The sequence below is a fragment of the Ixodes scapularis genome, unplaced genomic scaffold (genome assembly GCF_016920785.2).
Source record: "Ixodes scapularis isolate PalLabHiFi unplaced genomic scaffold, ASM1692078v2 PGA_scaffold9__187_contigs__length_104089568, whole genome shotgun sequence".
NCBI lineage: Eukaryota > Metazoa > Arthropoda > Arachnida > Ixodida > Ixodidae > Ixodes > Ixodes scapularis.
Window position 1 is genome coordinate 59,783,470 of NW_024609884.1, and position 26,816 is coordinate 59,810,285.

General features: G+C 45.4%; 1 protein-coding gene across 3 annotated transcripts in view; it reads right to left on the minus strand.

Annotated features, from left to right (window-relative positions):
• LOC8023313 (AP-5 complex subunit beta-1) overlaps positions 1–26,816 on the minus strand; it is a 60,875-nt gene that overhangs the window by 16,142 nt on the left and 17,917 nt on the right. For 2 of the 3 annotated variants that reach the window (XM_040220346.3, XM_042287540.1), the window contains 6 exons: positions 16,263–16,416; positions 16,084–16,185; positions 9,498–9,642; positions 6,796–6,931; positions 4,963–5,069; positions 4,836–4,905 (listed from right to left, as the gene is read on the minus strand). In XM_040220346.3, coding sequence (XP_040076280.2) covers positions 4,836–4,905; positions 4,963–5,069; positions 6,796–6,931; positions 9,498–9,642; positions 16,084–16,185; positions 16,263–16,416 — 714 coding nt within the window. Of the gene's footprint in view, positions 1–4,835; positions 4,906–4,958; positions 5,070–6,795; positions 6,932–9,497; positions 9,643–16,083; positions 16,186–16,262; positions 16,417–26,816 lie in introns of all 3 variants that reach the window. The other variant, XM_042287541.1, reaches the window with a different exon arrangement.

Sequence of the window (26,816 nt, forward strand, 5' to 3'; positions counted from 1 at the left end):
CTTTAGACCACACCTGCTAACCGAGATGCTCCTTTGCATCAGCATGCCGGTGCAATGCAACGAAACTTGACGTGGACCCACCCTACCTTGTGCCCCTTCTGCACTTTAGTTCTCTAATCTCACAACTGCCCATTCCCCAGTTTTTTAAGTTTATCTTCAACGTTTAGGTGGGCACTTGCTTGGCACTTCACAGTAGTTTGGCCAAAATTGTTTTTTCACATAGACCTTATTGATTATTAGCACCATCTCTCGGCGGCCATGCGCGCTATGGAGTCTCCGCGCCATCTTTGAGGCTCCTCCAACATCCCCACTTACGTTTTGCGTGCTAGTTCTTATGATGTCCTTTTTTCGGATGTGGTGGTGGCGTTAGGTATTTCGAAACAGATTATACCAGCAAGCCTGGTTCAGAACAATGCATAGGTTTCATTCAGAATGACCAAAACGACACCAACAATATAGTCACCGAAAAAACTGTTCTTCGCACAATGTGACAAGCAATGCAAGAACTAGCCTCGTGAAACAATCATGAGTCGCAGTTGTCCCAGTGTCTTTATCATTGCTGTCGTTTTGGTTGTTGTGGACGCAACCGACACAAATGTGTGAAGCAGCCAGGGACACTGACACCCCCAAAATTGTTTTTAAATTTTTTGCCTGGCGATTTATTATGGTGTCGGAAGACTACCCAATGAATATTTTGCTACAGAGTCACGTATATATTTAATAAAGCGAAAAAAACGCAACTGCTCAAAACCGAAACCTGCGCATGGAGGTCGGAGAAATATAGAGGAGAGAGTGAGTGGCGGAAGTCACGTGGCTACACCAGACCGTGTGCTTTTTTTTATGCGAAAACATTACCTGTCTCATGGAGCGAGCCGACGTCATCAGCTTTGAAACCACGCCAAACGGCTCTTGAATCCTTCTCCAAGTTAAGCCAGCTCCCATTCGCCGGTTAGCCATGGCACCTTTTACACCGCTTCGATCCCATTGGATCGCGTCAACCAGGCTCCCATTCGCCCAGAGCCGTTTATTGAGAGAGTTTGGCCATACATTGGTTTGAATAGGCGAGCATCTCGGGGCCAACCACAGGCCTTGAAACAGCCCCTAGCGGTGGTCGTGAGCTCTAGATTTGTGACACGACTAATTTAAGTCGTTTTCGCGTCGCTAGAGTGATAAGGTTTAACTTTTGGTGACTGAAAACTTTGTGCATGTGAGGTTTTAGTCACGCCAATATTCAAGTGTAGAATAAACGAACGTTCGCTCCAAACCAGGGCCGACTTGCTAGAAACAGCATCTCAGCTGAGATGGGGAAGAAAAGCACTGCCAAAGTGAGCGCACGAGCCGAGCGGGACTCCGCGTCTCAAGACGCTCGCGCACCCCACCCTTTGCACTGTTTTCTTTCAGCCAGTCTCAGGACGCTGTTCTAGCAAGCCGGCCCAGAGCAAACAAACATCAGCACTGCAGACAGAGACATGGGCACGAACGCGCTGCTCTGGAAAGTGCCTCCTATGCACGAGTTCTCGTACAAACAAAAGCGTTTTGCTGAGTAGGCTCACGCGCCTGTACCTTTGTCTTCACTGCCGACATTTGTGAGATGGAGTAGAGGGGCCGAGATTGAACGCTCCTATTTCACGCTATAAATGTTGTTTGCAATATTGTGACGTCGCGGTCTCCTGATTGGTTCACGCTGTGTCACAAATTTAGTTTACGCTCTAAGCGTGGGGGGAATATTCGGCGCTGGTGGCAGCCTTTGCTCCGCCTATTGGCCAAACTCTCCCAATACACGGCTCTGCATTCGCCGGACACGCAGCGCCATGGGGTGGCCGGTTGTTCAAACGGACGCCGCGCGTCAGTTTCGACGACTGGCCACCTCATGGCGCTGCATGTCTGTCAGCGCCAGTCAGCGCGCCAACACCCGTACAGCAAGAATGATGTACATGCTTTCGCATTCACAAATCATAAGAAGTGCTTAGGTGTTTTTTCCCCCCTCCGTGTTTTTCTTTTTTTTTGCTGCACGGAGCCGGTGACGTGTTGCGGGAGCGGTTTGCCGTGCAATTACTTTGGAGTTGTTTGTTCCACTCACTATTCTGCACTTCAAGATGAGTTGTTTTGTACATTAAAGAGTTGGAAATGAGTAATGAGTGCCTGTGGTGAATTCCCGCGATCAGCTCCGAAATGAATACTCCTAGATGTTGCGTGAAGAGCTGCCTCACATGTCCTGCATCTGAAAGTGGCAATGTGCGGCAGAGTCTGCACAAGTTTCCGATAGATCAACGGGATCGGGACCAATGGCTGGCTGCCATTCCTGTAGAACATTTATGGGCACCCCGGAAAGCGGACGCTTTCTGATTTATATGCTCCTTGCATTTTGTGGAAAGTGACTACATTGAGTTCGCAGGTGTCAAAAATGAAATCCCAAATCATTTAGTTCAGCGATGTTTCGTCCACAACATTTGTTTCTTTCAGTGATAATTGTAAAAAAAAGAAATGTAAATATCGCCAAATGTTTTACAAAAAAAAAAAAAATGGTTAGCCCACACTTGGGATTGAACCTGGGTCCGCTGTGTGTGAAGCGGACATCTTACCACTGAGCTACTGGGGGAACTCTTCGTAGTAATGCAGCCGGTTGACAGTAAGTTGGAAAGTTTGCTGCCTATTTCCCTCCAGCAAAAGCACTCCCGGCTTGAAGTCGGGCAGCACCACGCACTGGCTACATTCGCACCTAGTAAAGAAATCATACACGCGCATATTCAACTTGAGGTACGCACTTCGTGCTTGACGTTTAGCATTGTCTTCAGCCACGAGAATGGGGCAACTGGTCGGCAACGTCTTCGTGCAATCGGCTTGCTGGTCGGGCGTGTCGAACGGGATGAATACCGATTCTTTTGATCGGTCTGAAATTTCTCTTTCGAAGTAAGACAGAATTCGCTGGTACCGCGAACGACAGTTGTAAAGTAAAGATCCCACGCCCGTCGTCCGCTGCCATCACTGTCCAGCCTGCGAGACCTATGATACGCAATACGACGCCCAGTCTTGGGTAAGTTACTTTTAAAAAGTAATTCGTTACAGTTACAGTTACTTTCAGAAAAAAGTAGCGAAGTTACCGTTACAGTTACCGCAAGAAAAAAGTAACTCGTTACAGTTACAGTTCCTTTTAAAAAGTAACGACGTTACCTTTCAGTTACTTTTCTATAACACAAAAAATTAGGAAAAACTAGAAAACGCCCCTCACCAAGTTTTATTGCATAAAATTAAAGAGTACGCTTTTTACTTCATATTGTAACTTACCAGAAATTGCTTCTCGAAATTAGTGTCTGAAAATTTCCACGCCAGAGTAGTGGCGCAAATCAAAATCCGAAACATGCGCAGTGCGGAGTACTGGCGCCAATCAAAATACGAAACATGCGCAGTGCCCTCCGCGTGTATTGTTGTTTCACGGTTGATTCCCCCAATTAAAAAGCGTTTTCACAAGAAAAAAGAAAAAAAAAGCCACAATTAAACCACAGATAGTGCTTCAAGACACGAAAATGTAAGTGTTCAGTCACAAAGTACAAGCTCCTGCGTAAAGATAACTAGATTTATTTTTCATGAAATCTACACGTGGCTATATTCGGGTCGTGACTCGTGAGAAAAAACGTATTAACAAGTTTGTTTAAGGCCGACTTCACACTCGAAATTTCGGAATAGACGATTTGAAAAGTGCTAGGAATATCTAAATTGTACCCTCGTTCAGTGATATATTATTCATAAAACTCTGGAAAGTAATGACAAAAGTAACGTCGTTACTTTCATCGTTACCTCAGAAAAAAGTAATAGAACTACAGTTACAAGTTACATTTTAAAAAAGTAACTCGTTACAGTTACAAGTTACTAAAAAAGTAACGAAGTTACAGTAACGCGTTACTAGTAACGCGTTACTACCCAAGACTGACGACGCCACGCTGAGAATTATGCAGGGAACGCACAGAATGCTTCCAATTCTCTGTGGAACTTTTTTTTTTTTTTTTTTTTCAATCAACGTATTTGCAGCTTTTTAGAAGCCACAAAAAATGGGTTGCATTTTTTTTTTTCTATTTTTAATATTAAGTGTGTGCCTCAATGATCCACGACTTTGATTAAATTTGGTGGTTGTGTCTAAACCTTAGAAAACGGCTCGCAACAACGGAGAAGAGAGTGAGCGCAACTCAAATTGGTCAGTGCTCGATCGGCGGTTTTCGGGCGGAAAGAAACCAAATTTCGAGCCGCAAATTCTGTTCTGGGTAGTTGGGCTCTCATATATGTCCCGTACAGCTAAAAACCTCAGCGAGCATAGATACCCTGTCAGTGTCCCTTTAACCAGCCATTAATACAGTAGTGCTCCTTAGATTAAAAAAAATTTGACAGAGTCGAAGTAGGCAATGCGGGCCCTGCCATTTGGTCAATCAGATAGTTCTAGTAAAACGCTACAAATATTCCAAGATTAGCTTGAAAACTTGAGATTGAAAAGAAAAACAATGCAATCCGTATGGTTAATTCTGCTATTCTCCTATTTCTCCGGTGGTTGCACAGCGAGACACAGCAGCAGTGCGGCATCACTTCCCACGACAGTGCTTTGCCCGTAAACCTCAAGCGTGGGTAGCCATGTTTCAGGCCACTGAAGAAGGTTGTCACATTCATCAGATGGCATGCAAATCTGAGTAAGGTCTATTGTTCGATTCTTTGGAACTTCGATTGACCCCCATGAAGTCCAGAAGCTTGGTAGGCGACTGCGTTAGTGCACACTCATAGCTTTCCTAGCTGCCGAGCGGAATCGAACTGAAGCCCACTCGCGAAGAGAAGTACAGACGTTGGCCACTCACAGAGGGTGCTGCAGTCCAGCTCCCTGTCCCTCACCGGGCCGTTGGAGCACAGCTGCAGCAGCTGCCTCGCCTGCAACAAGGCAACGGCTCAGAGACTGGTGCCCCGCACGGGCCTCCACAGACCCACCTTGGACTCTGACAGGGCGTACAGGGCTGCATACAGGAGCTTGGCGCGACTCTGCACGTCCACGTCCTCCGACGACTCCATCAGGTAGCAGAGCACACCTCGCAACTCTGACCCAGGAACAAACATTTGGTATGTGACTGGTGGAACCATAGTCAAATGAAAAGTAAATGGTCGAGCTATGCAAGAATTCCTGTTTTGGCAAGACAGTCAAGGACTGGAACGCATTAGACAAATCAATAATTACCGTAATATCCCGAGTCATCGCCCACCCCCCAACCGCCTGAAATTTGTTAAAAAAGTGGGGTGGGCCATGTCTCGGTGGGTGAGCACAAACACTTGAAAAAAAAACGGAAAAAAACGCCCATTTTTCTCTGCGTACCTAGCGCTGATGCACAAGAGATACATCAAACTCAAAACTCGATTTAGTTTCATTGTTTTATAGAAAAAAAATGCTCACGAAAGAATATTTTACTATAGCGAAGTCCGTTGCTTGCATACGCGCTAGAAACACCGCCGATCTGCATATAGCACGAACGTTTGTTCCGTGAAAGAATGTCACCATTATGTTCTCCCAGTTAGTAAAAAAAAAAAGAAAGAAAAGTCTACAAGAAAATAGAAAAACCGATCAGGCGCAACGAGCGAGCGAGCGGACCAAAGAAGCGACCAAGAGCAATGCTGGGAAAGCGGGAACGCCGGTGGTCGCGTTGGCAAATACTTTGGCGTTGGGCCAAGTCGGGCGCCTTGTCAATTGCAAGCTCTTGCGCAACTTTCTTGTTTGGTGCGTACATACGTGCGTCCGTGCACGGCGGGCTATCAATGCACGGTTGGGACGCTCTGTAAACGTCTGTGTAGGACGTTCCAGCAAAGCTTTATTTACGCTTTGGCTTTGCCTAAAATATTGCACAACAGCGGTCGCGACGGGCGGGAAGAAGGAGCGGGTTCGCGGTGACCTTACTTCGGCGGAGACAGACTTTGACCTAACACTCCGCGGTTACGTTAACAAACTCTTATTTTGTTATCTCCTTCTTTTTCTTTTCGCACGGATACACGACCACTTTGGGGTCGCTCACGGAGGAAATGCGTAAACAAAAAAAGTGTCTTTCCCTCCTTCGTTTTACTTTGTCACGGACGTCCTCCAACTGTAAGGTCCGCGGCCGCGTCATTCGGGTAGGATGAGTGTTCGCGGATCCCAGAGTCCGCGCTGGGGTATTTGAAGGGGTGGGCGATGACTCGGTGTTTTTCCGGAAATCGATATTTGCCCATAAAATGGGGTGGGCGATGGCTCGGGGATGGGCGATGACTCGGGATATTACGGTAGTGCTGTAAACGTGGATGAGTTTATTTTCACTACTGTTTGCTTCTCGCAATAATGACACAAATGCGCTGTGAGAGTTTAATGAATAAATAGGTGTCCTTTTCCTGCTTTCTAACATTCGAGAAAAAAATAACGGGGTCGGTCAACCAATTTTATTCTTTTCGCTACACCACAGCTTAATCCTGACCGTTGATAACCATCCTTCCAACTCCAGTACGGCCAAACTACCGCGCATCTGGTTCCGCTCGTCACACGTCGCTCCCAATCTGTCGTGCCGGGCGAGCAGAGCCCTTACTTGTGTTTCTTATGACCACCTCCTCCTCAAGCTCAAATGTCAAGGATGGCAAACTTTCCATGTTTCCAACTAGTCAACCCATTGCACCAAGACCAAAACTAAGACAAGAGAGACAGGTTCTGTTCCAGACTTGCAAAAGGACTGTGAACTTCCCTAGAAATATAGAAAGAATACTTTGCTTAAAACTGCTGCTAGCATTGGGCACGTCTCTTGATCAGCCTACCTGAGCTGAGTGAATCTGGGGCCTGGTAGAGCATGATGCTGCAGCACAGGTCAATCAGTTGGTTGCCCAACAGCCAGGTGCGACGTGCAGAAAGCCCCCGGCTCGAGACAAGCCTCTGGATGTATCTGAACACCAGCTGCACAGGGAAGAGTCACCACGTCTTTGGCGACCCAAGCTGACGCCCGTGCCATGGCTCCAGTAAGAAACTCGTTACAACCAGGTTAGGTGCCACCTGTTGCTTCACTCTCATAGCTTCCTCGCGCTTATAGCGTTCATTGCTCCTGAAGACAATGCAAGAACCAGAGAAAACCTCGATAACGTACGAAGCGGGAGAAATAAAAATTTAACCGGAGGAAAAAAGAAAAAAACTTTGGTACCGGAGATTCGTTACGATTTGTGGAATTTTCAAGACGCAATCAAAATCTTTTGAGCCCTGAAAGGCTAAATATAACAGAAAATAATCGGCAAGCTGACATTCACCTCAAAGCCTGTGGAGCTTGCGAAAACATTTATTATACAGTCGACTCTCGGTAATTCAAAGTCGCATAATTCAAATTTTCGGTTAGTTCGAAGCATGGGCCTGGTCCCGGCAATCGCATGTACAATGCTATGGAGAAAAACACGCGGTAATTCGAAGGCTAAATGTTGGGAGCTGGTTAATTCGCAGGATTTTTTTGTCTGCGCCTAAAGTCCGGAAACCCCGGGAGCGAAAAAAACAAATGCAAAGCGCGAATACGCAACGCCATGACCCGCGGCCGCGTCACTGGCGTCGCCGCACTAGGGATGATGCAATCTGATGCAATGTGTGACGGCGCCACGGTGCGCTGCGGCTCGGCGGCGAGGAAGCAAACAAACAGCCTTGCGCGCGCGGCTCTTTGCTTATCTGCTTTGGGCTCTCCCACTCTGCGCTCTCCCCTCGAGAGGAGAGAGTAGGGTGGCGAGAAGGCTGGGCTGTGTTCGGCGGAACGGCGCGAGCGGGAGTTTTGACAACGAAGATCCGAAAGTGTGTTGGCTCGTTCGTACGTGCTTTCGCACAGCCCAACAATCGCTCCGTCGCGCTGCTTTGGTACTATCCCGATGGCTCAACAGTGTAAGTACCGTGCACTGGACCTCGCTACCAAAGTTAAGGTGCTGCAAGAAGTCGAAGAGAGTGCGTCGTCAAAGCAGATGTCGATGTTGACAAGCACGTCGAGGTCTCTGGTCCGCTTTCGGACGTCGAAATAATCAAAGTGGTTAGGCCTGGTGTGGTGGTGCAAGGAAGTGACGATGACTCTGACGACGAGGAACTCTCGCCGCCGTCGATTCCCATGCCGAGTGCCGCTGATGCGGAAACTGCATTGGGCGTCGTAGAACGTTTTTTCTCGGGCGAAGAGAATGCCGAAGACGCCTTACGATGCATACGTAACTTGCAGAGCCGAGTGACGGTGGCGCGGATGCGTCAGCGAAAACCATCTAAGATCGACCAGTTCTTCTAAGTGAGTACTGAATAAAATAAACTCAGTTTTATATGTGCTTTTTTAATTCGAAGTTCGCTTAATTCGAAGCATTTTGCTGTCCCTGTGAGCTTCGAATTACCGAGAGTCTACTGTATTTATTATTTCGTAAGAGATAATAAAATGTCGCGGTAATAATGACAAACACATTTTGTTGCGCTTTAAGGGGTATTCACATGGGGGATGCTTTTCATTGAGGGATATAAGTGACACCAGTGGTCGGCGGAACCAGCAAGATTCTCCCCCCAACTCCAGAATACACATGAATGGCAGGGAGCCGAGTCCATGAAAACGACGATAGGTGATTATGGCAGCAGTGCTGTTAGATGCAGAAGACAACCAACTGCTTCCTGCTAAAAAAGATGCCTCTTGAATGGGTGGATGAAACACAAAGAACATGGAATCTAAAACCAGTTGCATAAGGAGCGGCTTGGGGAAGGCATTGATGAATATCGAAGACTCCTTCGGGCGCCTCGGACGACATGCGCAACAGCGTAAGCCACAACAAGTCAGGTGATCCCGATGCCACCGCCGGCATTCTGCTGAGCAAAATCGGTAAAGTTGCCGGACATGTGAACAAAATGCCGCGAATTGTGAAGAGATCCCACGCCAAGGCGGAGACTGTTGGTGCAGCCCAAGCAAAAGGTCCCCTTAACCCCCTGGGATGTCTACATCAGCACGGCTCTGCACAAAGGCGCGACGCTTTTACCAAATGATGCCTATCCCGAGGTGCAAAGGGAGGGATTTCACCCCTGTGTGATTACCCCTTAGAAGTGCTTATGATAGTGGCTACCACTGTACTATTAATTGTTTGGGTATACATCTACAGGCACTGCATAATTCATTGTTCTACTGTTTTTGTTTTCATGCATTATGGGTACACTCAAACAACTCAGTTTTCAGTTATGCCATAGGACTAAGGGCAATATCAAAACGATACCCAAAAGCGTACTAATAGCACTATACTCGGGGGCAACTTCCTGTGCCAATGCAGTTGAAGGTACGGGCATGTGTGCCCTCTCCCAGACTGAGCGCCGAGTAAAGCTGCGCACATGCTCTCATCCTCTCCTCGGAAATGCCACAGAAAGTTTCCCCCCCCCCCCCCCCCCCGAGTCTAAAAGAGAAAAAATTGCCCCCCAAAATATCTGTCTTCACCATACAACTGCCTCTGGTTTCACAAGCGTAAGGTGCGGCTGCACCCCTTGGCACCTTGGGCTTGAAAACGTGCACCGGCCGCTGCACCGCCACACCTAGGACCAGCAGGGAACTCTCGAGACCAGCTTCCAGGCACTGTGCTCGGCTGGGCTGCGCCACTGTCTCCACCGCCTGTGCCAGCACACTCTCCGGCAGCATGCTGCACAAGGACGCTCCCTCAGTGCCAGAGTACCAGGCGCTTCCGGGAAGAAACATTGTTGCGTCCCATCAACCAAACACGAGCCCGCAAACTCTAAGCTTTGACTCGAGATTAGGCCACCGGTGTGGAGACGCTGCTGCGGAAGTTTCCGTCCACGCTTCTCTAACCACAAGTTATTGCCCATTCACGCGAGAGCCACATTCCTGCAGAGGAAACAGAGTGCCGTACGTGACAGAAAGCTGCGAGGAGGACGAGCCGCCAGGAGGAGAAAGAGGATTTTCATAAACCTGGGCAGGTATTCACACGGAAAAGCGATAAGGTCTCGCTCTTCGTGCTTTCTTACCTTGCCAAAAATGTTTGAATGCCTTTTTTTTCTTCAAAGCTTGCCACCGCGGGGACTTTGGTAGCTATCTTGAATTTGTCTGAATGTGGTTTTCGTCTTTATTTGATTTAAGTTAAACAAAGATATATTAGAAACCCTTTGCTCAGTCGATTTTGCAATAGCCCTTGTGAGCATCTTGCAAAAAGCTGTTACATAGATAATGTTTAGCGAGATAAAGAGAACTTTACAAAGTGAAATTCGCTCATCTCATTTTGCCCATATTATTTAGATTAGCGTAAAATACCGAGAAATGCCCCACCCCCGAAAGGTAACCCATCCTTAATTTTGGCTTGATTTGCTATTATCTTTTGAACACCGAAAGATAGCTCACTTCTAGCAATCATAGTGTTAGGATCAATGATGACCTTGGCGTGAATGCGTTTAGTTAGCTATGAAGAGATATAAGCAAACACTGCTGACTGGAAAGTACAGTCATTGTAACTTCATTGGCCCTTGCCACGATAACAAATGCGGCAGGGACACACAATCTAAAAATAGCATTTCTTTGACTTTTCTTGATTACACATCGAAAGCTAGCCCACTCCTTTTTTTTCACCCAATTTGCACTCGATTTTAGGTGGGCTATCTCTCGGGATATTATGGTATTGACTACAAAATGTTTTTCCATCAAACTTGATGTGACAGCACATGGCGCTGCGGTCTTGTTTTTTAAAAAATATTCTTAAGATGTTTAAAAAAGAAGACAAACATTTTGCAAAGACTATTTTTTGACACATTCATAATCAAAAGACAATGATATGCAAACTACTATAACATTGTCATCTGTGTCTCCCTAAAAGTTTGATAATATGCATCGACCAAAAACACCAGTGCATTTGTATACTACAAAACGGCCATCTCATAGTTTAAGTGCACCAAAGTAACTGATGAATACCATTAAGGGGAGGGAGACACTACCCAAAAGGGTCAACTTTTGAACCCTTGGCTTAATATGAATTAAATTTACACTATGTACTATAGTCGGTTACAAGTCAAGAAGGTAGGAGAAGCTCCTCCCACAAGTGTGATGCGCCCGTTTCAAATCTCTCCGCAGTCGAAAGAAGAGTTCACTGGAAACGCTCCTTGTTCCGCTTCAATGGATTCCAACTCGTCTCCGATCCCACTTTTTAAGAAAGCGACCTTTGTATTCATCGGAGAGGGAACCGAGCCCCTGAAAGCAGCCTTTGTATCCATCGGGGGGGAAGCTAATCCCCGAAAGTCGTATTTGTTTCCGTCGGTGGGGGAGAACTCTAATCTCCCTCTCGTGGCTTCCACAATGCTAAGTCAGAGTCGAAAGATAAAGCAAATATGTACAGAAAGGCAAGACCCTCCTCGCGCGTTGGCCGCGACGTCACGGAAACGGTGGGACGCTATTGGATGCGGAGGTGGCGGAGGGATATCTGATTCCCTTTGAGGGGCATTTGCCGCTACCTTCTTAACCTGTAACTGACTATAGCAGTTGCAAGGCAGAATGCAGTGCTAACTTTCATCTGTGTACATGAATTGTAAAAGAAATTATAGTCGTTTTTATCAGGAACACACTGACTTTGTTTAGGAAAACTATCGTTAGAAAAGTAATGTAATACCCAACGTTTTTCTTCACTAGGCCTGCAGCGGAATGCCTGGAGAGTGCAACTGTGAAAACAAAATTTCCAAAAAGTAATTTATTTTATGCTAACATTGGCAGTGAAAAATCAAATAAATTTTTTGCCTTCTATGTTGTCGCCAAAATCTTAACATCTTTTATAAACGACATCCACAAAGTAAAAAAAAATTCCACAGCTGCATTGCCCATAAAATTCTTGTTAGGAAAAACCATGAATGAGTCTTTCCTTTTGTCCAATTAACAATAGTTTTCCAAAAGTGAAATTTACGCCAAAAAGTGGAAAGGAAAAAAAAGGCGTTGAAAGAGCTCCAACCTCTACCTTTTCTTTGGCATCAGCAGACCGAAAATTAATTATAAAAAATAACTCTGCAGTGTAAACTAATGAAACTTTCTGGGAATACTCTCTAGATGTTGGTGGGTGTAAATATGGCATTTTTCAAATACAAGTGTAACAGTAAGAAAGCACAAAACGAACAGAGGTACGAAAACAAGCGGATGCGGAAACGCTATCTTCCCTTCCCTCCCCCTTTTCTTCCCTCTCAACCTTCTCCCCCTTCTTTTCTCCTTCTTGCTCGTTCCCCCCTTCCCCACCGACGGTTGTTGGTGCAAGCTTAGCTGGCGTGAAATATATGTTGTTGTAAACTGAAAGCTTGTACATGTCTGTTTTCGTCCCTCTTTTTGTTTTGTGCTTTCTTACTGTTACATCTGTCCCAACATGCTCGTCAAAGTCTTCAAATACAACCTTTTGCAGAAATATTTTTTTCTGGTTGGGGTCCCCCTTTAATCCAAACTCTTACCAGGTGCAGACGAGCATATCCCCGTTACGTCAGAAACTGTCAAAAAGGAACCAACCACACATAAAACGTTAAGATTGTGCACATTAACTTGTAACGCTGGTGTACTTGACCCACAAAACTACCTTTTTTTTCTTTTTTTCTTTTTTTTTTGTATTAGAAATATCGGGTGATGCACACGATCGCATGGAGAGGAAACTCGCACCCAAAACTCGAGGACCCCGGGTTCAATTATCGCTTTGGCGCATTTTAATCTGGAGAAGCGTCGTACGAGCCTGCGGCATCCAGAACACGTCTTCGATCGGTGTGTTTATCACCTTATACCGCCCATGCATCAAAAGTGGTTCCAAAGTGGCAGCAAATTGTGTCGCAGGAGCCGGCATGCCATGCTGTCGGACATTGTGATCTTGGCACTTGGTTGTAGAAATGATAAAAGGAGCAGACACAAGGGTCACTGTCGTTGCAGCATTTCATCTCGCATCTTCTTTAGTTACCGTCCATTGTCTGGCTGCAGAACTAAGTGCAGCAGAAAAGGCATCTGCGCCACCCCCTTCGCTGCCATGCCGCCGCCAGGATCAAGGCAGGCAACAGTGCGACACAAATGTAATTTTATCGAGTGAAAATCGAGAAACCAAAAATGAGGACATAATAAACATCATGTCATTTAACACCCGAGACTGTAGTGCAGAAAAGGAAAAAAAATCTTCTAGTCGAAGGAACAGACACAGGAGGGAACGTCTCGGGCGTTAAACGACATGATTAGCTACCACCAGCTCGCCTGCGCACTTACAGTATTTTCATTATATAAATACGTCAGGTGGACGCACTTCCCAGGCACCATAGTGTTACACTATAGAGGTTTTAGTATTCAAAAAAGCTTGAAGAGTTGCAACGCAAGCACCCTTATATTAAAAAAAAAATAAAAAAAATAACGGAAGTTTTTTTTTTTTAATATACAATTTTTTAATGTATGCTGGCAAATTAAAATTTTGCTGCCTGCCGGAGAAGAAGGGAGGAAGGGAATCTAGCAAAAAGGGACGTCATCGGCCGTGTCAGGCGACGTTTCTAAATTGGCTCGTAGATGCCTCCGGTGATGTCACAACGCCTTTGGCAGATAACGGGTAGGTAGGTAGGTAAGTCCGCCGTACGCCCAGCGATGGGTACTGCACTTTTCCAAAATAAATCCGATTTATGCTGAACCCTGCCCGATTTCAAAGCAATGACCGAATTCAAGAGACAAAAAAACTATAATGAACCACTCCTAACACAGTTTTTGTTTCAAAGTGTTCCAGCTCCCATCGAAAGACCCCAGCTTAGCAGTCCTGTTGCGCTGGCGAAATTCCTCGTCTACAGCACGAACCAGTGCTGTCATATTGCAACATAATTTGAGACACGAATCCTACAGGATACCATGGCTTAGGACAATCTATGGCATTTAGAAATTAGCACACTTAGTATCACATTTTTAAACCCTTTTATGGTTGACTTCTTTGTGGACACCATGGCCACCTTCTTTTTAACGCAGAATATGTTTAAGGTGTGGGATCCACAGGGGGGGTGCGACGGAATGCCATGGAAACCATTACAGAGTGCGCTCCGCCCTTTCTCCCGAGACCTTGTGTTCAAACAAACAATTACAAGGCAGACCTACCTCACACTGTCTAAACATTCGCATCTAATTTATTGTTTGATTTTAGGTAGGCATAGGTAACACTACCTTAGTACAGATTTCATGACCCCTTTTTTTTTACAATTCTCAATTTTAAATGAGTTTTTAAAAATGAAATAGCTTTTGCAAAATGTTTGCCTCGTTCTAAAAAGAAAAACTACCTTAACAAAATGAAGAAGTGAGACAGTAGAACAAAGAGCTGCCTCATCAAGCATGTTTGAAAGAAAGGTTAAAGTAATAATGTTAATGTAATATGCAACCTCTCAGTGAGCAAATATTTTCTCACGTGGTTTAATAACACCTGCATGGCAACACAAATATTTTTACAAGATGTTCACAAAGGCAGTTACAAAATTGATCAAGCAACAAACTTTCTATTTTCATTTAAATAAAAAGAAAGATAAAAGGGAGCCTCACACACAAAATCAAGATAACCGTTGTGGCGCCATGTCATCTCATGGCTCAAAGTATACATTGTGCTACTGACAGCCAAAGCCACCACTGCCTTGACATGTCTGACATCTAACAAGATCACAAGTTTTAATGTTGATGCCACGCAACATTGGATGCCCATAACCAATCAAGCTGCAAATGACCCGAGACTGAACACCTGCCGCGCTGTGTTGTTCTTTTCAGCTGTTTAAAGGTGGTCAAAACACATGCATTCCATAGATCAACACCGCTACCCTTAGCTTTGGAAAGAATTTAGGCTTTCTGTGATACAAAGCGCACTTATGCAAGATAAAACATCCTATTTGTCCCTCCTTAAAGGGGTACGGAAACAAAAATTTAAATATTCAAATTTCGTTCGGAAATGAGTCAAGCATGACGGATAATTACCGTAAATGATAATCGCACGTTTCTATTTTGAAGGATTGGCTATATTTTTCGTTCCAAACGGTGCACTCGAGCGAGCGCTCGAAGAGAAGCGAGCGGAGAGCCCGATGCGTCATGGGATGTCCGGCGCAAACAAAAACAGAAAGAAAAGATTTCCCGCGTTCGTGGAGTAGCAAGGCAGGCGTACTTATGAGCTTTGCCCTTGGTGGCGTTGTCAGCGTTGTGGTGGTGTCAATAGCGTCAGCGCATTACAACCGAGCCGTTCGAAGTACCCGTGGGGTGACGAGCATGTGACTGGCCCAAGGAGCACGTAGCTTCCACAACATTGTCAGCTTAGGGCTGAACGGCGAGGAGAAAGCAACTTTTGTTCGAGTTTTGAGGGACGTGCTAATCTTCTAGAGGGAAAATGGCTGTTTCTGGTTGCACGAACGAGGGTCCGAGAAAGAGGGGAGTCCTTCCTTTCCGTCTTCTTGGACCGTTTGGTACAATGCGCGATTTGTGAGTTGAGCTAGGAGGAAAGCTAAAAAGGATAATGTTGAAATTCCAAAAGGCGGCGCTGCTCCGAAGGAATCTGCTACGTCACGGCTACGTAGCAGATTCCACAACCTTGCTAGACTACCTCCCAAATAGGCTCCGCATGCATCCACCAGGTGCACATTGAAAGATTGTTTATTTAGCTTTAAAATTAGTTTTCTCGTGCTTTTCAACGGAAGACTGGTGTTTTTGAGGTTAGGGTGCAACATGCAACACATTAAAGCTAAAAAATGAGCGCTGAAATTTTGTTTCCCTACCCCTTTAAATGCGGCGAATTCATTCAAAAGGTTTAGTACACTGCAGTACAAAATATGCACTCAATTACTGGCTGACTTCTCATAAAAACAGCCTCCCTTTTACCCAGAGTTTGTACTCGATACCCTAGCTAGCTTGAAATACGTCCAAGGCATCCTCCCTTTTGCAACATTTTTGTAACAGTTGGGAGGCTTAGGAAGAACAACCCTGCACATACCAGGGAGGAAGGGTCAAGTATCCCATTCTTAGTCATAGTCTCAGCTGCATTTCAATTGCACTTCAAATAGAACACTATCCTCGAGAGAACCAGAGTGCCAAAGGAACCCCTCGATCTGAGAGCAGGCGGGAGACTTAAAGTGCTTGCCTGTCAGGAAACTTGACTTCAATGCAGCTGAGGAAGCTCAGAAGGCTCCGGCAATAGAACGGTGGCAACATGGTCATGTTTACAACAAGACGTGACAGCTCCCTGAAAAAAAAAGAAAAAAGAAATGGGGGGATTAGCTTTTACCACAGCCTTCAGTGTGCAAGCTCGGGGGCCTTTACTCATCCACACTGGAAGCCAGGGCAGATTCCCTCGAGTCCGCATACAGCCGGTACAAGATATGAAGCAGCAGCTGCAGCGGGAAGCGGCTGGGCACGGCAGCGGCCCATCGCCCAAAGCTCCGGAGGTGGACCACCACCGTGGCTAGGGCCTCTTCTGCAGGCAAAGCCATAGAGTGGGACATATATGAAAACAACACACGAGGCACAGATTGCAAGTTTCTGGAGGATGTGTAACTAGAGTTTGAGCGGGGCAAGGTGCCAACAGATCTCGAAAGAGCTGGTCCGAGAGTTGGCTCAACACGTTGATGTAAGCACATAAGGCAGTTCCTTGAGACTTGACTACTGCAGCAGACATTAATAGTACTAAGTTAACTATCCATTCAAAAATATATATATATCGTTTGAGGAAGAATGCTTTTACAAGAAGCTCAACAAACCCTTGGGCCACACACCTACAAGTGCCAGTAAGAACTAACTACACTAAGCAGTTCCTGGAGGAATGCAGTGTTGGGAAGTACTTTAAAGAGAAACTCTGCCGATTTTTTTTATAATCTTCGATTTCGCTGAAAATTGTCAGATTGCATCGATAACCATTTCTCAACTAATAACTAAAATATTTTATAAAAATAAAAATTTTCCGTGAAGTTATTGAATTTTTAAGTTACACCGGCAGCGAGGTTTCCAGGAGGCGACTCTCTACTGGCAACAGTGAAAAATCCCTGCCGTATTTACTCGAGTAATAGCCGCACTACTATTTATGAACAAGGCCCTTGCGTCTACTTTCCCACAGAACACATATAGAGCCAATCATTGCGTTACGCATAAATAACATAGCAAATAACCAGATCGAGAACACGATTCTCCATACAAATGCAATCTTCACAAATGGTATCTTCGAGCGAAGACGTTATCTCCATTTATTAAACAGCTGGAATCATGCTGTCGATCGCGGTGATTGGCAATCTGCGTGCTCCGCGGAAAAGCGAAACCTCAGGTTTTTTTCATAAACAGTGCGGCTATTACTTGAGTAAATATGGTATTTTTCCCTACCCGTAAATGTCACCAGTGGGCAGGCAGATGAGCGACTCGGGCAGCCGCAAAGCGGATTTCTGGGCGCCAGCGATCAAGATGTTTTTTCCATAGCTTCAAGGTTGAAAGTTCCTTTGCAATGGGTAGTATTCTATGCTCAGCGGTAGAGTGCCAGGAAGCAATGTCAGGAAAAGCTTCTTTTTTACCCTTTTTTCCACGGAGAAAAAAATGCACTTCCCGGAAGCAATGGGTGCCGGCCACGTCGAGGTGCTCTTGCGCGAAGTGTTTGCCGAGAGAACTAGTGTCATATAAAACATTCTCACTTAAGCTCGGAATACTTTATGCTTGCCGCAAGCTGCTAGCTGTGTGCTGCAAGTTGAGCAGCCTTCTTCAGCTGGAACTAAAGTCCCTGGATAGTTGGAACAGCTTCAAGAGCGGCAAGCGCAGACTGAAGCTGGCAGTGACCACTACGACATCCGTCCAAAGAGGAGCACTAATAACGCTGAGAAAAAATTGTGCGCTTTCTAGCACTGTAGTCGACATATGGCGCAGCCACATTTGTTGTTCACAATTGCCTCAATCATTTTATTTCTTTTTTTCAATAAAAACTTCATTAGTTTTGAACAACACTGAATCTAGCACGGGCTAGTCTCGGAGTTCCACTCAAGCGGCCGATCTGTTAAACACGGGAGGTGAAACGTCTAAACAAAGTTCAATTTTGAGTTTAGACATGACTTTCGACATACTGCTAGTCGTGTCTTGTATTACAGAGGTTTAGGAAGCAAATGTTGAGCTCCATTAATATACGATAGAATCATTGCTTGGTTTGTCAAATGGTTGACATGCAATTTTCTCTCACAGAAGAGGTAGTGAAAACGCCTTTATTTTATTCTGTTGCGGAGAAATGCTATATAGAGCAGAAAGTTTTTTTAAACTATAAAAATATTAATATTGCTGAGGAGAGGCATGCAAATTTACAGATGATGGAGGCTGCGCAAAACCAAAACTTAATTTAAAAAAAATTTATATAGAATTACTCTTCCCCATGAGCTCTCATGGATGAGTGTTTGATGAGCGTGCTGCATTCTACTCCAACAGTAAAAAAAAAAAGAAAAAAGAAATATAAGTACGCTTTTTTTTTAGGGGAGGGGGGAGGGCTTAACTTTTGTTAACTTATTTTGAATTAAAAATGTTATGATGCATTTCTGTACTTTTCACACTATTCCATTTCCAAGAAAATATTCTTGATTTGAATATGAATAGTGTATGTTTATTTTATACGCCATTCATTGCACCTTGATGTTTGGCTTGGTGGTTGCGGAGTTCTTTTAATTTTCATTTTAACACAATCTTTATGAGCAGAAACTTGGCCTACATGAATGCAATTCATTCCATTCTTTAGACGATTGCAAGCAAGGCGACTGGCCACCGCCATGTCTCTGCTCATGCGGACAAACCCATGCAAGTGCAAGCTTGCTAAAGCTATGTTTACGAGCAAGCTGCACATGCTTGCACGCATGGGGCAGCAGCCGGGCGCTCAATGTTTACGAGAATCAGATTCAACATGTGTTAGGTCACAACCCAGCACGTGCATGTTCGTCGCTTTAGAAGGCGAGCAAAGTATGCACCACGTGCACGAATACTAAAAATAGAACCAGCCAGAAGCGCTTTTCTGGCATGGTTTATAGATATTTTGCTAAATTAATCAATGACCAAGGCGCATATGCATGCTACAAGACTAGTTACACATGCTGGCGTCTGCAACAGTAACTTTTCTCAAGAAAATCTAAAAGCAATGGCACATTCTTTCCGGTAAGACGAGCGTGCGGGGCACCTGTACCCACATTCCGAGCATTCTTTGTGGTGCTTTGGCAATTTGTCAAAAAATGTATTGCGTGACTCTTCGACCTTTCTTCGCCAGTGTAACTGCCAGCTTCTCATAGAAAGAGAACGGATTTGCTAGCAATTTTACAATACTAGCGAGCCGCGGCTTGAGCGTACTGAGTTGCAAAAACGGTTTTCTCAAGATTTCAATTGCTTCCGTTTTTTTACTTTCTCGTAGCCTAAGGTCATACTATGCGCAAATAGAGATTATTATCAACTTCAGATAGCACAAATGCCCCTGTTTTCTCAATGTTAGATAGGAGAAAGACGGGCACGAGCATACCCGCCCATGACGTCACGTTTGGATGGCGGGGAAAACTGGGAAAAAACTAGGAAGAACGATGTTTCAGTTTTGGCAGCGAACAAAATATCACTTTTTCTAGAGTGAATCAGGGGAAACAAGATAGCATTTTGTAATCAGGAAGCCATCTACATTCAGATTATGGCTTTGGATCAGGTAGCTCAAAAAATCGCCGAAGTTCCCCTTCAAGTATATTGTACTTTAAGGGATGCTGAATCGAAATCTGGATTCCACAAAACACGTGGCAAAAGCGTGCAGCGGGATGCTACAAACGTCAAAACATCACTCATACAGTGATATCTCGAACGAATGACCATATTTTTCAAAGAAAGGGGGCGCATTTGACACAAAATGTTCACGTCACGTTTCTTTGAGAAGAGGAGGGAACGTTTTCGCGTCTTCGCCTTGAGGGAGCAAAGCGAAGAGAGGAGGAAACTAGGTATCTTCAGGTCACGCGCCTCGTCGACCTGGTTCAATCTCGACCTTTTTTTCCAAAAATACGGCCGTCCATTTGAGATATTGTCTTACGAGTTGTGTTGTAGGGATTGTAGCGTCCCGCCTACATCTCCTGCATTATTTTTTCTGAAATCCAAATTTCGGTTCACCATCCCTTTAAAGTACTTAGTATGTTTAAAAAACTTGGACTTTAATTTAAGTACATTCTCTTAGTATATGTAATTGTACTTTACTTACGAGTATTTTTTCTGATACTTTTTGATGAAAGTAGAACCCCCGACTTCAAAGTACATTCCCCAAATTTGGTCTTGTTAAATTTGTATCGCAAAATGATGCTTTGTCAACAAATAAGTGCCTTACAAGTTCATTGAGTTAAATAGTTTGTCAACGAGAGTAAAACATCTACACTGTGGCCACTTGACTCTATCTATATTCGCCGCCATTTCCGAAAATAACTCATGCGCCCCTGATTACTCCTGAGGCAATGCATACCCATTTAAAAGCACTGCATAGGGGAATGAAAGGGCATCATAAAATAATATTTGTAATGAGCGTGTTGGTTTAAGTATTCATCTAGCAGAAATAAGATAATAAACCGGGAAGAGGACGAAACACAGATTGTGTTAAAAAGTACTTGTACTTTACTTTGAAAGTACATTGCATATATAGTACTGTTACAACCGTAACTGGTCGTGGGTCGGGTGGCCCGATCGGGGAGCCAAGCTTTGCGGGTCGTGCCCCCGCAAAGCTACCCGCGATCGGGACAACCCAAAGGAAACTGACAGAGTTGACAACGGCTCGTGGGACAATACTGCCCAGGCGTCCAGTGAAGGTGGCGCCAGCTACTCCCTACGGAGGCCTCGCATAGCTACGCCTGCACTCGGTTGAATCAACTGGCCGGTCGTGCCTTGACTTTCCTCCCGAGAGCCAACTTGCTATAGTCTGTTGCAACTCAAGAAGATAGGGCGAGGGTAAGAATGGGTTGGGGAGGAGGAAGCAGATGGAAAGCTAAAGAGAGAAGGTTTCCACCTCTCTTCTCCAGCGTTCCGTCTGCTTCCTTCTCCCTGGCACGTCTTACCCTCGCCCTACCTTCTTGAGTTACAATGGACTATAGCTGACCGTCGTTTTAGCAACAGGCATCTCCTTATAAGGGCTCTTTCGTCCCAAAAGTAGGTCTTCCCCAAAAGTCACACCTTGGGGACAAAGAGTAGCTGAAGGAGGGGAGAGAAGGAGTCGCCTCTTGCGCCATCTAGTACCTACCATATTTTTCGAACTATACCTACATGTTTAAAAGTTGAAGTTTTACCCCATGCAGACTATCTACAGGTGCAGACTATACAAGGATTTGTTTTTTCTAGATTGTTCACTGTGAAAAGAAGTGAAGGATTTTATGAATAATAAGGCATATCAATGTTGATTTACATATGACACAAGCTTGCTTGTGAGCAAATACAGCAGGCATTTGGCAAGGTGTGCTTTCTATAATAATTTTTACGTTCAGAGTAGGCACTAAGTGCACACTATGCATGGCATGCAGACTATGCATCGGGTGCAAATTATCTAAGCAAGAACTTTTATTTCTGACCCGAAATTTGCCCCTGTGCACTACGCAGTGGGTGCAGACTATAGTCCAGAAAATACGGTACTATACTCCGTGTCACCAGTTGCGTGCAGTACAGGCGAAGGCAACGCCAGGCGAGGGGAGAAAGAGAAAGCACTAGGAGGGCTGGGGAGGAAAAGAGAAACCTCCTTTCCTCTTTAACTTTTGTAGTGCTCTCCCTTTCTCCCCTCGCCCTCCATTGCCCTCCTCTCCCATCCCGCGTTCCTAGAGCTTGCCCTTCCTATCTTTGCCTGGCGTTGCCTTCACCTGCACTGCATACAACTAATAACATGGAGTATAACTACACTATACCTTATGTGTCGTCTGTGCCACCTGTCAACAGCCAGCGCAATTAATATTTATTTTTCTAACAGTACTTTACTTCAAGTACACTGTGCTCGGTGTATTTGTTACTTTAAGTACATAACCTCTAATTTACTTTGTACTTTACTTCAAGTACAGTATAGACCGCATATAATGTATGTCCCGGGAGTCGCGAAAATCCGCACTATAAGCGGTACGAAGCTACAACCAAAACATCAATTTTTCAGGACAAAATGCATGCCACGAGACAAGTTACCTTTGTAAAACAATTTATTTTATGTTACATGAAAAATAAAGCTCAGTCTGAGGAAAGTTCTTACATCACTAGACTAGTACACTTCTCTCTCAAGCGTGTCACACATTTTGAAAGATATTAGTGGTCTTTGCCTGGCATTGCCTTTTAACGGCGTTGCGGACGACCTGGTCTTTGATAACACTAACACATTGGAAGACCTCATCGCTGAAGAAGTTCTGCTCACAGCGAACCTTCAGTCTCTGTAAAAAATTCCAGTGCGTCTTTACTTGTAATTTCCCCGGCGTGCTCTCTTCATCGTCGTCCGACTGATCTTCGGGTGGACTCTCCCCAGAGCCTCACACCGCTGCAACAATAGCTTCATCGGTGGTTGCTTCCTCACAGAAAACAGTCATCACCATCCTCATCTACATAGTTTTGAAATCGTTTGCAGGAATAAAGTGGTTTTCCACAGGGTCGGACCACAAGTCATCCGTGCGAATCGCCTCGCCAATCTCATCACTGCGCTGATTGGCGTCCTCCGAATTCCCGGCATCGCGCACAAACCCTGCGTTGCGAAAACACTCCTGGATGGTTGTGGCTGTTACTTGCCAGCACGACGCAGTGATGATGTCGATGGCGCCCCTCAAGTTCATCTTGATGAGTTCTTCTCGTTGCAATTTCGAGACGACTCTTTCGCACATGCGCTTCTTGTAGAGCGCCGTGACTGTAGCGATGACGCCCTGATCGAGAGGCTGGCTTTTAGCAGTGGTGTTTGCCGGCAGGAACTTCAAACTGACTGCGCTTAATTGCGGCTGCACATTGTGAGTGTTGCAGTTGTCCAGGATAAGAACGACGCGCCGTTTTTCTGCGACCATGGCCTCATCGAAACTTTTCAGCCAACTACCAAAAACTCTTGGGTTATCAAGACCTTTCCATTTGCTGTGTACACCCCAGGCAGACACTCTCGCTTCGTGAAGCAACGGCTTTGTTTTGATTTCTTGATGATAAACAAGTGCCGCTTGTCGGACCCGTCCATGTTTGCACAAAACAAAACCGTTGACACGTTCCTTTGAGACTTTATGGCCGGAACAGGGTTCAGCTCTCATCGCAAAAGTGTGATGAGGAAGCATCTTGTAGCGCAGACCACCTTCATCGGAATTATAGATGTCTTTGTTCGTGTACGCAGAAAGCATCGTCTCGACATGAATGCGAAACCACGCCTGAATGCTGGCGTCGTCGATTTCCCCACTTTCGCCCGCGATAAGTTTGCAGCTAATCCCATGGCGGTCTTTAAACCGCTGGATCCATCTGCTGAGGGGGGCTGAAGCCTTCGTGTTAGAACAAATGTCAAAAGGACTTCGCTTTCCCTTGTAGCATCGGGCCACTCACTGGGACGTTCTTGGCTTGCACTTCGCGAAACCACCTGAACAAGGCTTCGTCGACGTTCTCATACTTTGACGTACGAATCCCCTTTCTTGAGAGTGACGCAGGATCTTGCTGTAGCTGCTTCCGTACCGTATTTAGGTACTCAAGTAACAGCCGCACTAGTTATGAACAAGGCCTTTGCGTCTGCTTTTCCGCAGAACAGATTATACAGCCAATCATCGCGTCGCGCAAAAAAAAAACATAGCGAATAACTAGGTTGAGAGCACGATTCTTCATACAAATGCAATCTTCACAGATGGTATCTTCGTGCGAAGACGTTATCTCTGTCCTATAAACCGCTGGAATCATGCTGCCAATCGCGGCAAGTGGCAAGCCGCTTGCTCCGCGGAAAAGCGAACCCTCAGGTTTTCTTTATAAACAGTGCGGCTATTACTCGAGTAAATACGGTACTTGCTCCCGGTTCTTCCATAGTAGAAACCGTTGTGTCATTGACGTGTACTTGGCCGCAACGGAAGCTTTTTTTCATGCCACCTTCATATCTTTGACGATGCTCTGTTTGGTTTCGAGAGACAGGGCTTGTCGTTTATTGGCCATCTTGGGCTTGGGAGACAGGGAGATCAGCGATGAACCGTCGATTTCCGTATGATATGCTTGACGCAGTCCAAAAGAGACGTGGAGCAAGCCAACAAGCTGGAAGAAGCGAAACTAGAAACTATCCAGCTCCCCTAGCCAGGCTTCGTTTTGTGTGCAGTGTAAGAAAGGAGGTTGGTTTTGCGTCACTCGAGCGAGGGGGTGAAATCGAAAGGGCGAAAAACTGCGGGGCGAAAGGCTTGGCTGACTCATTGGGACTTTCGTAGTTGAGCACGCGCGTGCATGTGTCACACCTCGCTGCGTTGTAACTCGCTGTGTCGTCATTTGTTTCTCGCCTCTCTCTTTGCTTCTCCTTACTTCTTCCGTGCAACATCTTTGCCATCCTTGGCCCCGCGAATGCCGCTTGTGCCGTTATCTGGTGTCGCACAGGGAAGTGTGCTTGCTGCGCCGGTTGGTCCGCGAGCTGTTCCAGAAACCGCACTATAACCGGTATTTCCCTTCACGTGCCTGCATTTTAAGCGGTATGTATACATGGAGTTGTATGGGAGGCAGACTGGTGGTTGAAGAAAGCCGCATTATATCCGGTCCTGCACTATAAGCAGTTACGTTATAAGTGGTCTATACTGTACCTTTTATATGTACTTTACCCAACACTGGTAAAATGTGATAAGAAAAAAAAAAGATCAGCATACTTGCTCTGCCCCCCATTATTGACATGACTGCAATGGAGGCGGGTGCAAACTTTACGGTAGTTTGCTCACTCCCATTACAGTGCACAGGTATTTAGATGTCAGCTTTCGGGTTCGGTTCATTCATTTTGTGTTTTCATGTATAATTGCTTGTATACTTTCCATGCACACCATGTATCCTCCATTTCAGTTAATCTTTTGTTCAAATTTCAATTTACTAAATGCCTCTTTGTGCTCGAAGGACAAACCGCCCATGTCCCTCCGTACCCCCTCATTTGGTGTGTTCCCATACATTCCCAGTGCCAATCTGCTCACTCTCTTCTGTCGAATTTCCAATCCTGATTGAACCTCTGACCTCGTGTATAGCACACCACTGCCAAAAGATAATCCAGACACAATCACTCCTTTCCATTTACCTGTGACCACTTGCCATCTATTATGATTCCACAGTGCCTTGAGTGTCATATGGCTGAATTTCTTTTCTTTTTCCTAGTTATATTTGCTACTCCATGTTCCTCTAGATCGGTGGTTCTCAAATGGGGGGTCTGCGGACCCTGAAGCCTTAGACCAGTGGTTCTCAACCACAAATGTTTTGGGGGCCCCTTTTGGATCAACAGAAATGATGGGAGACCCCATTAACTGGGAGGGAGGAGAGGGTAATGGATGATTACAATAATAAAAGTGTAAATGAAGAAAACTAAATGCATGCAAACCAACTTCGAACCCTTCTCACTCAGTGCATATGGTAGGGTCTATTTAGCTTTGTGGCTTGACTTGGCTCGGCTTGACTGACGGTCTAAGGCTTTAGGGACCCCAAGAAGGCCTTCAAAGACCCCAAAGGGTCCACAGACCCCCATTTGAGAACCACCGCCTTAAGGCCCAGTCACACTCTTGCGACCGAGTACGACTGAGAGAGACGAGATCTGTTACAACTTCTTAAATTTTTTTAGGACGAGAGAACACACTGGCATTGTGGCGCCATCTATGCGGTGACCCTGGAACTGCATTTCATAAGAGCAAAGGTTTTGCGGGATTTCCGAGGTCAAATGTGCGTAATACTCATAGAAAGGCTCGTTTATAACATTGAAAAAAGTTTTTTGAGCCAAGAAAAAAAGGATAATGCGCGAGAGAAATAAAAAAATATGCCATAACACCGAGTTTATACTGCTACCCAGTAGATGGCGTCAGTGTGTCCTCTGGTTTAAGAAGTTTTAAGGAACCCAGGTTTAAGAGATCGCAAGAGTGTGAACGGGCCTTTAGACCATCAATCAAGCCATGCACTAAAACTTTTTTTTTTATTGATGCTGGTTGCCTCACAAAGCTAAATAGACAAAACCATGCGCACTGAGGGAGTAGGGTTGATTATTATATATTTTAGGGCTGCAAAGTTGATTTGCATGCATTTAGTTTTCTTCATTTATTCCCCCCCTCCCACTCCCCGGTAGATGGGGTCCCCCATCACTTCCGTCGATCCAGAAGGGGTCCCCAAAGCATCTGTGGTTGAGAGCCACTGCTCTAGAGATTACCTTCATGCATTTTAATTTTTTTCTATAGTCTGTTCAGTGTTTCATATTTTCAGCGCTTCCCTCTTTTCCTCATTAAACACCATTACTCCAGACATTTCACTACTAAAACTCAGGCCCAAGATGTGCTTTTCCACTCCCCACGTCCCAGTCAGCTCCTGCAACATATTTAGGATGTTTGCCACGAGCACTACACGCTATGACCCCTTTGGAAAGTATGTCCTCTGTTGGAAGTTGTGTCCTCCTCCCACGATGGTGGGCACAAATGCGAGCTCCTTGCATTTGATTGCGCTTCGGCTGCACGAGCTCCCGTGTAGCGGGTGCAAAAGTTTGAAATATTCGCAGTTTTGTACTGTGTCAATTTAACCACGTAGTACCACTCTCCCGTACATGCACATTCGGTTTGTGCTACAGAGCAGAATTTTCCTGGAAGGGGGGAGGGGGAAGAGGAGATTACCGAAAGAAATGCCTATCACATTTAAAAAAATAAAAAGGGACGATATTGGTAGTTCGGGGCACTTTGCAAGTCTGCAGAC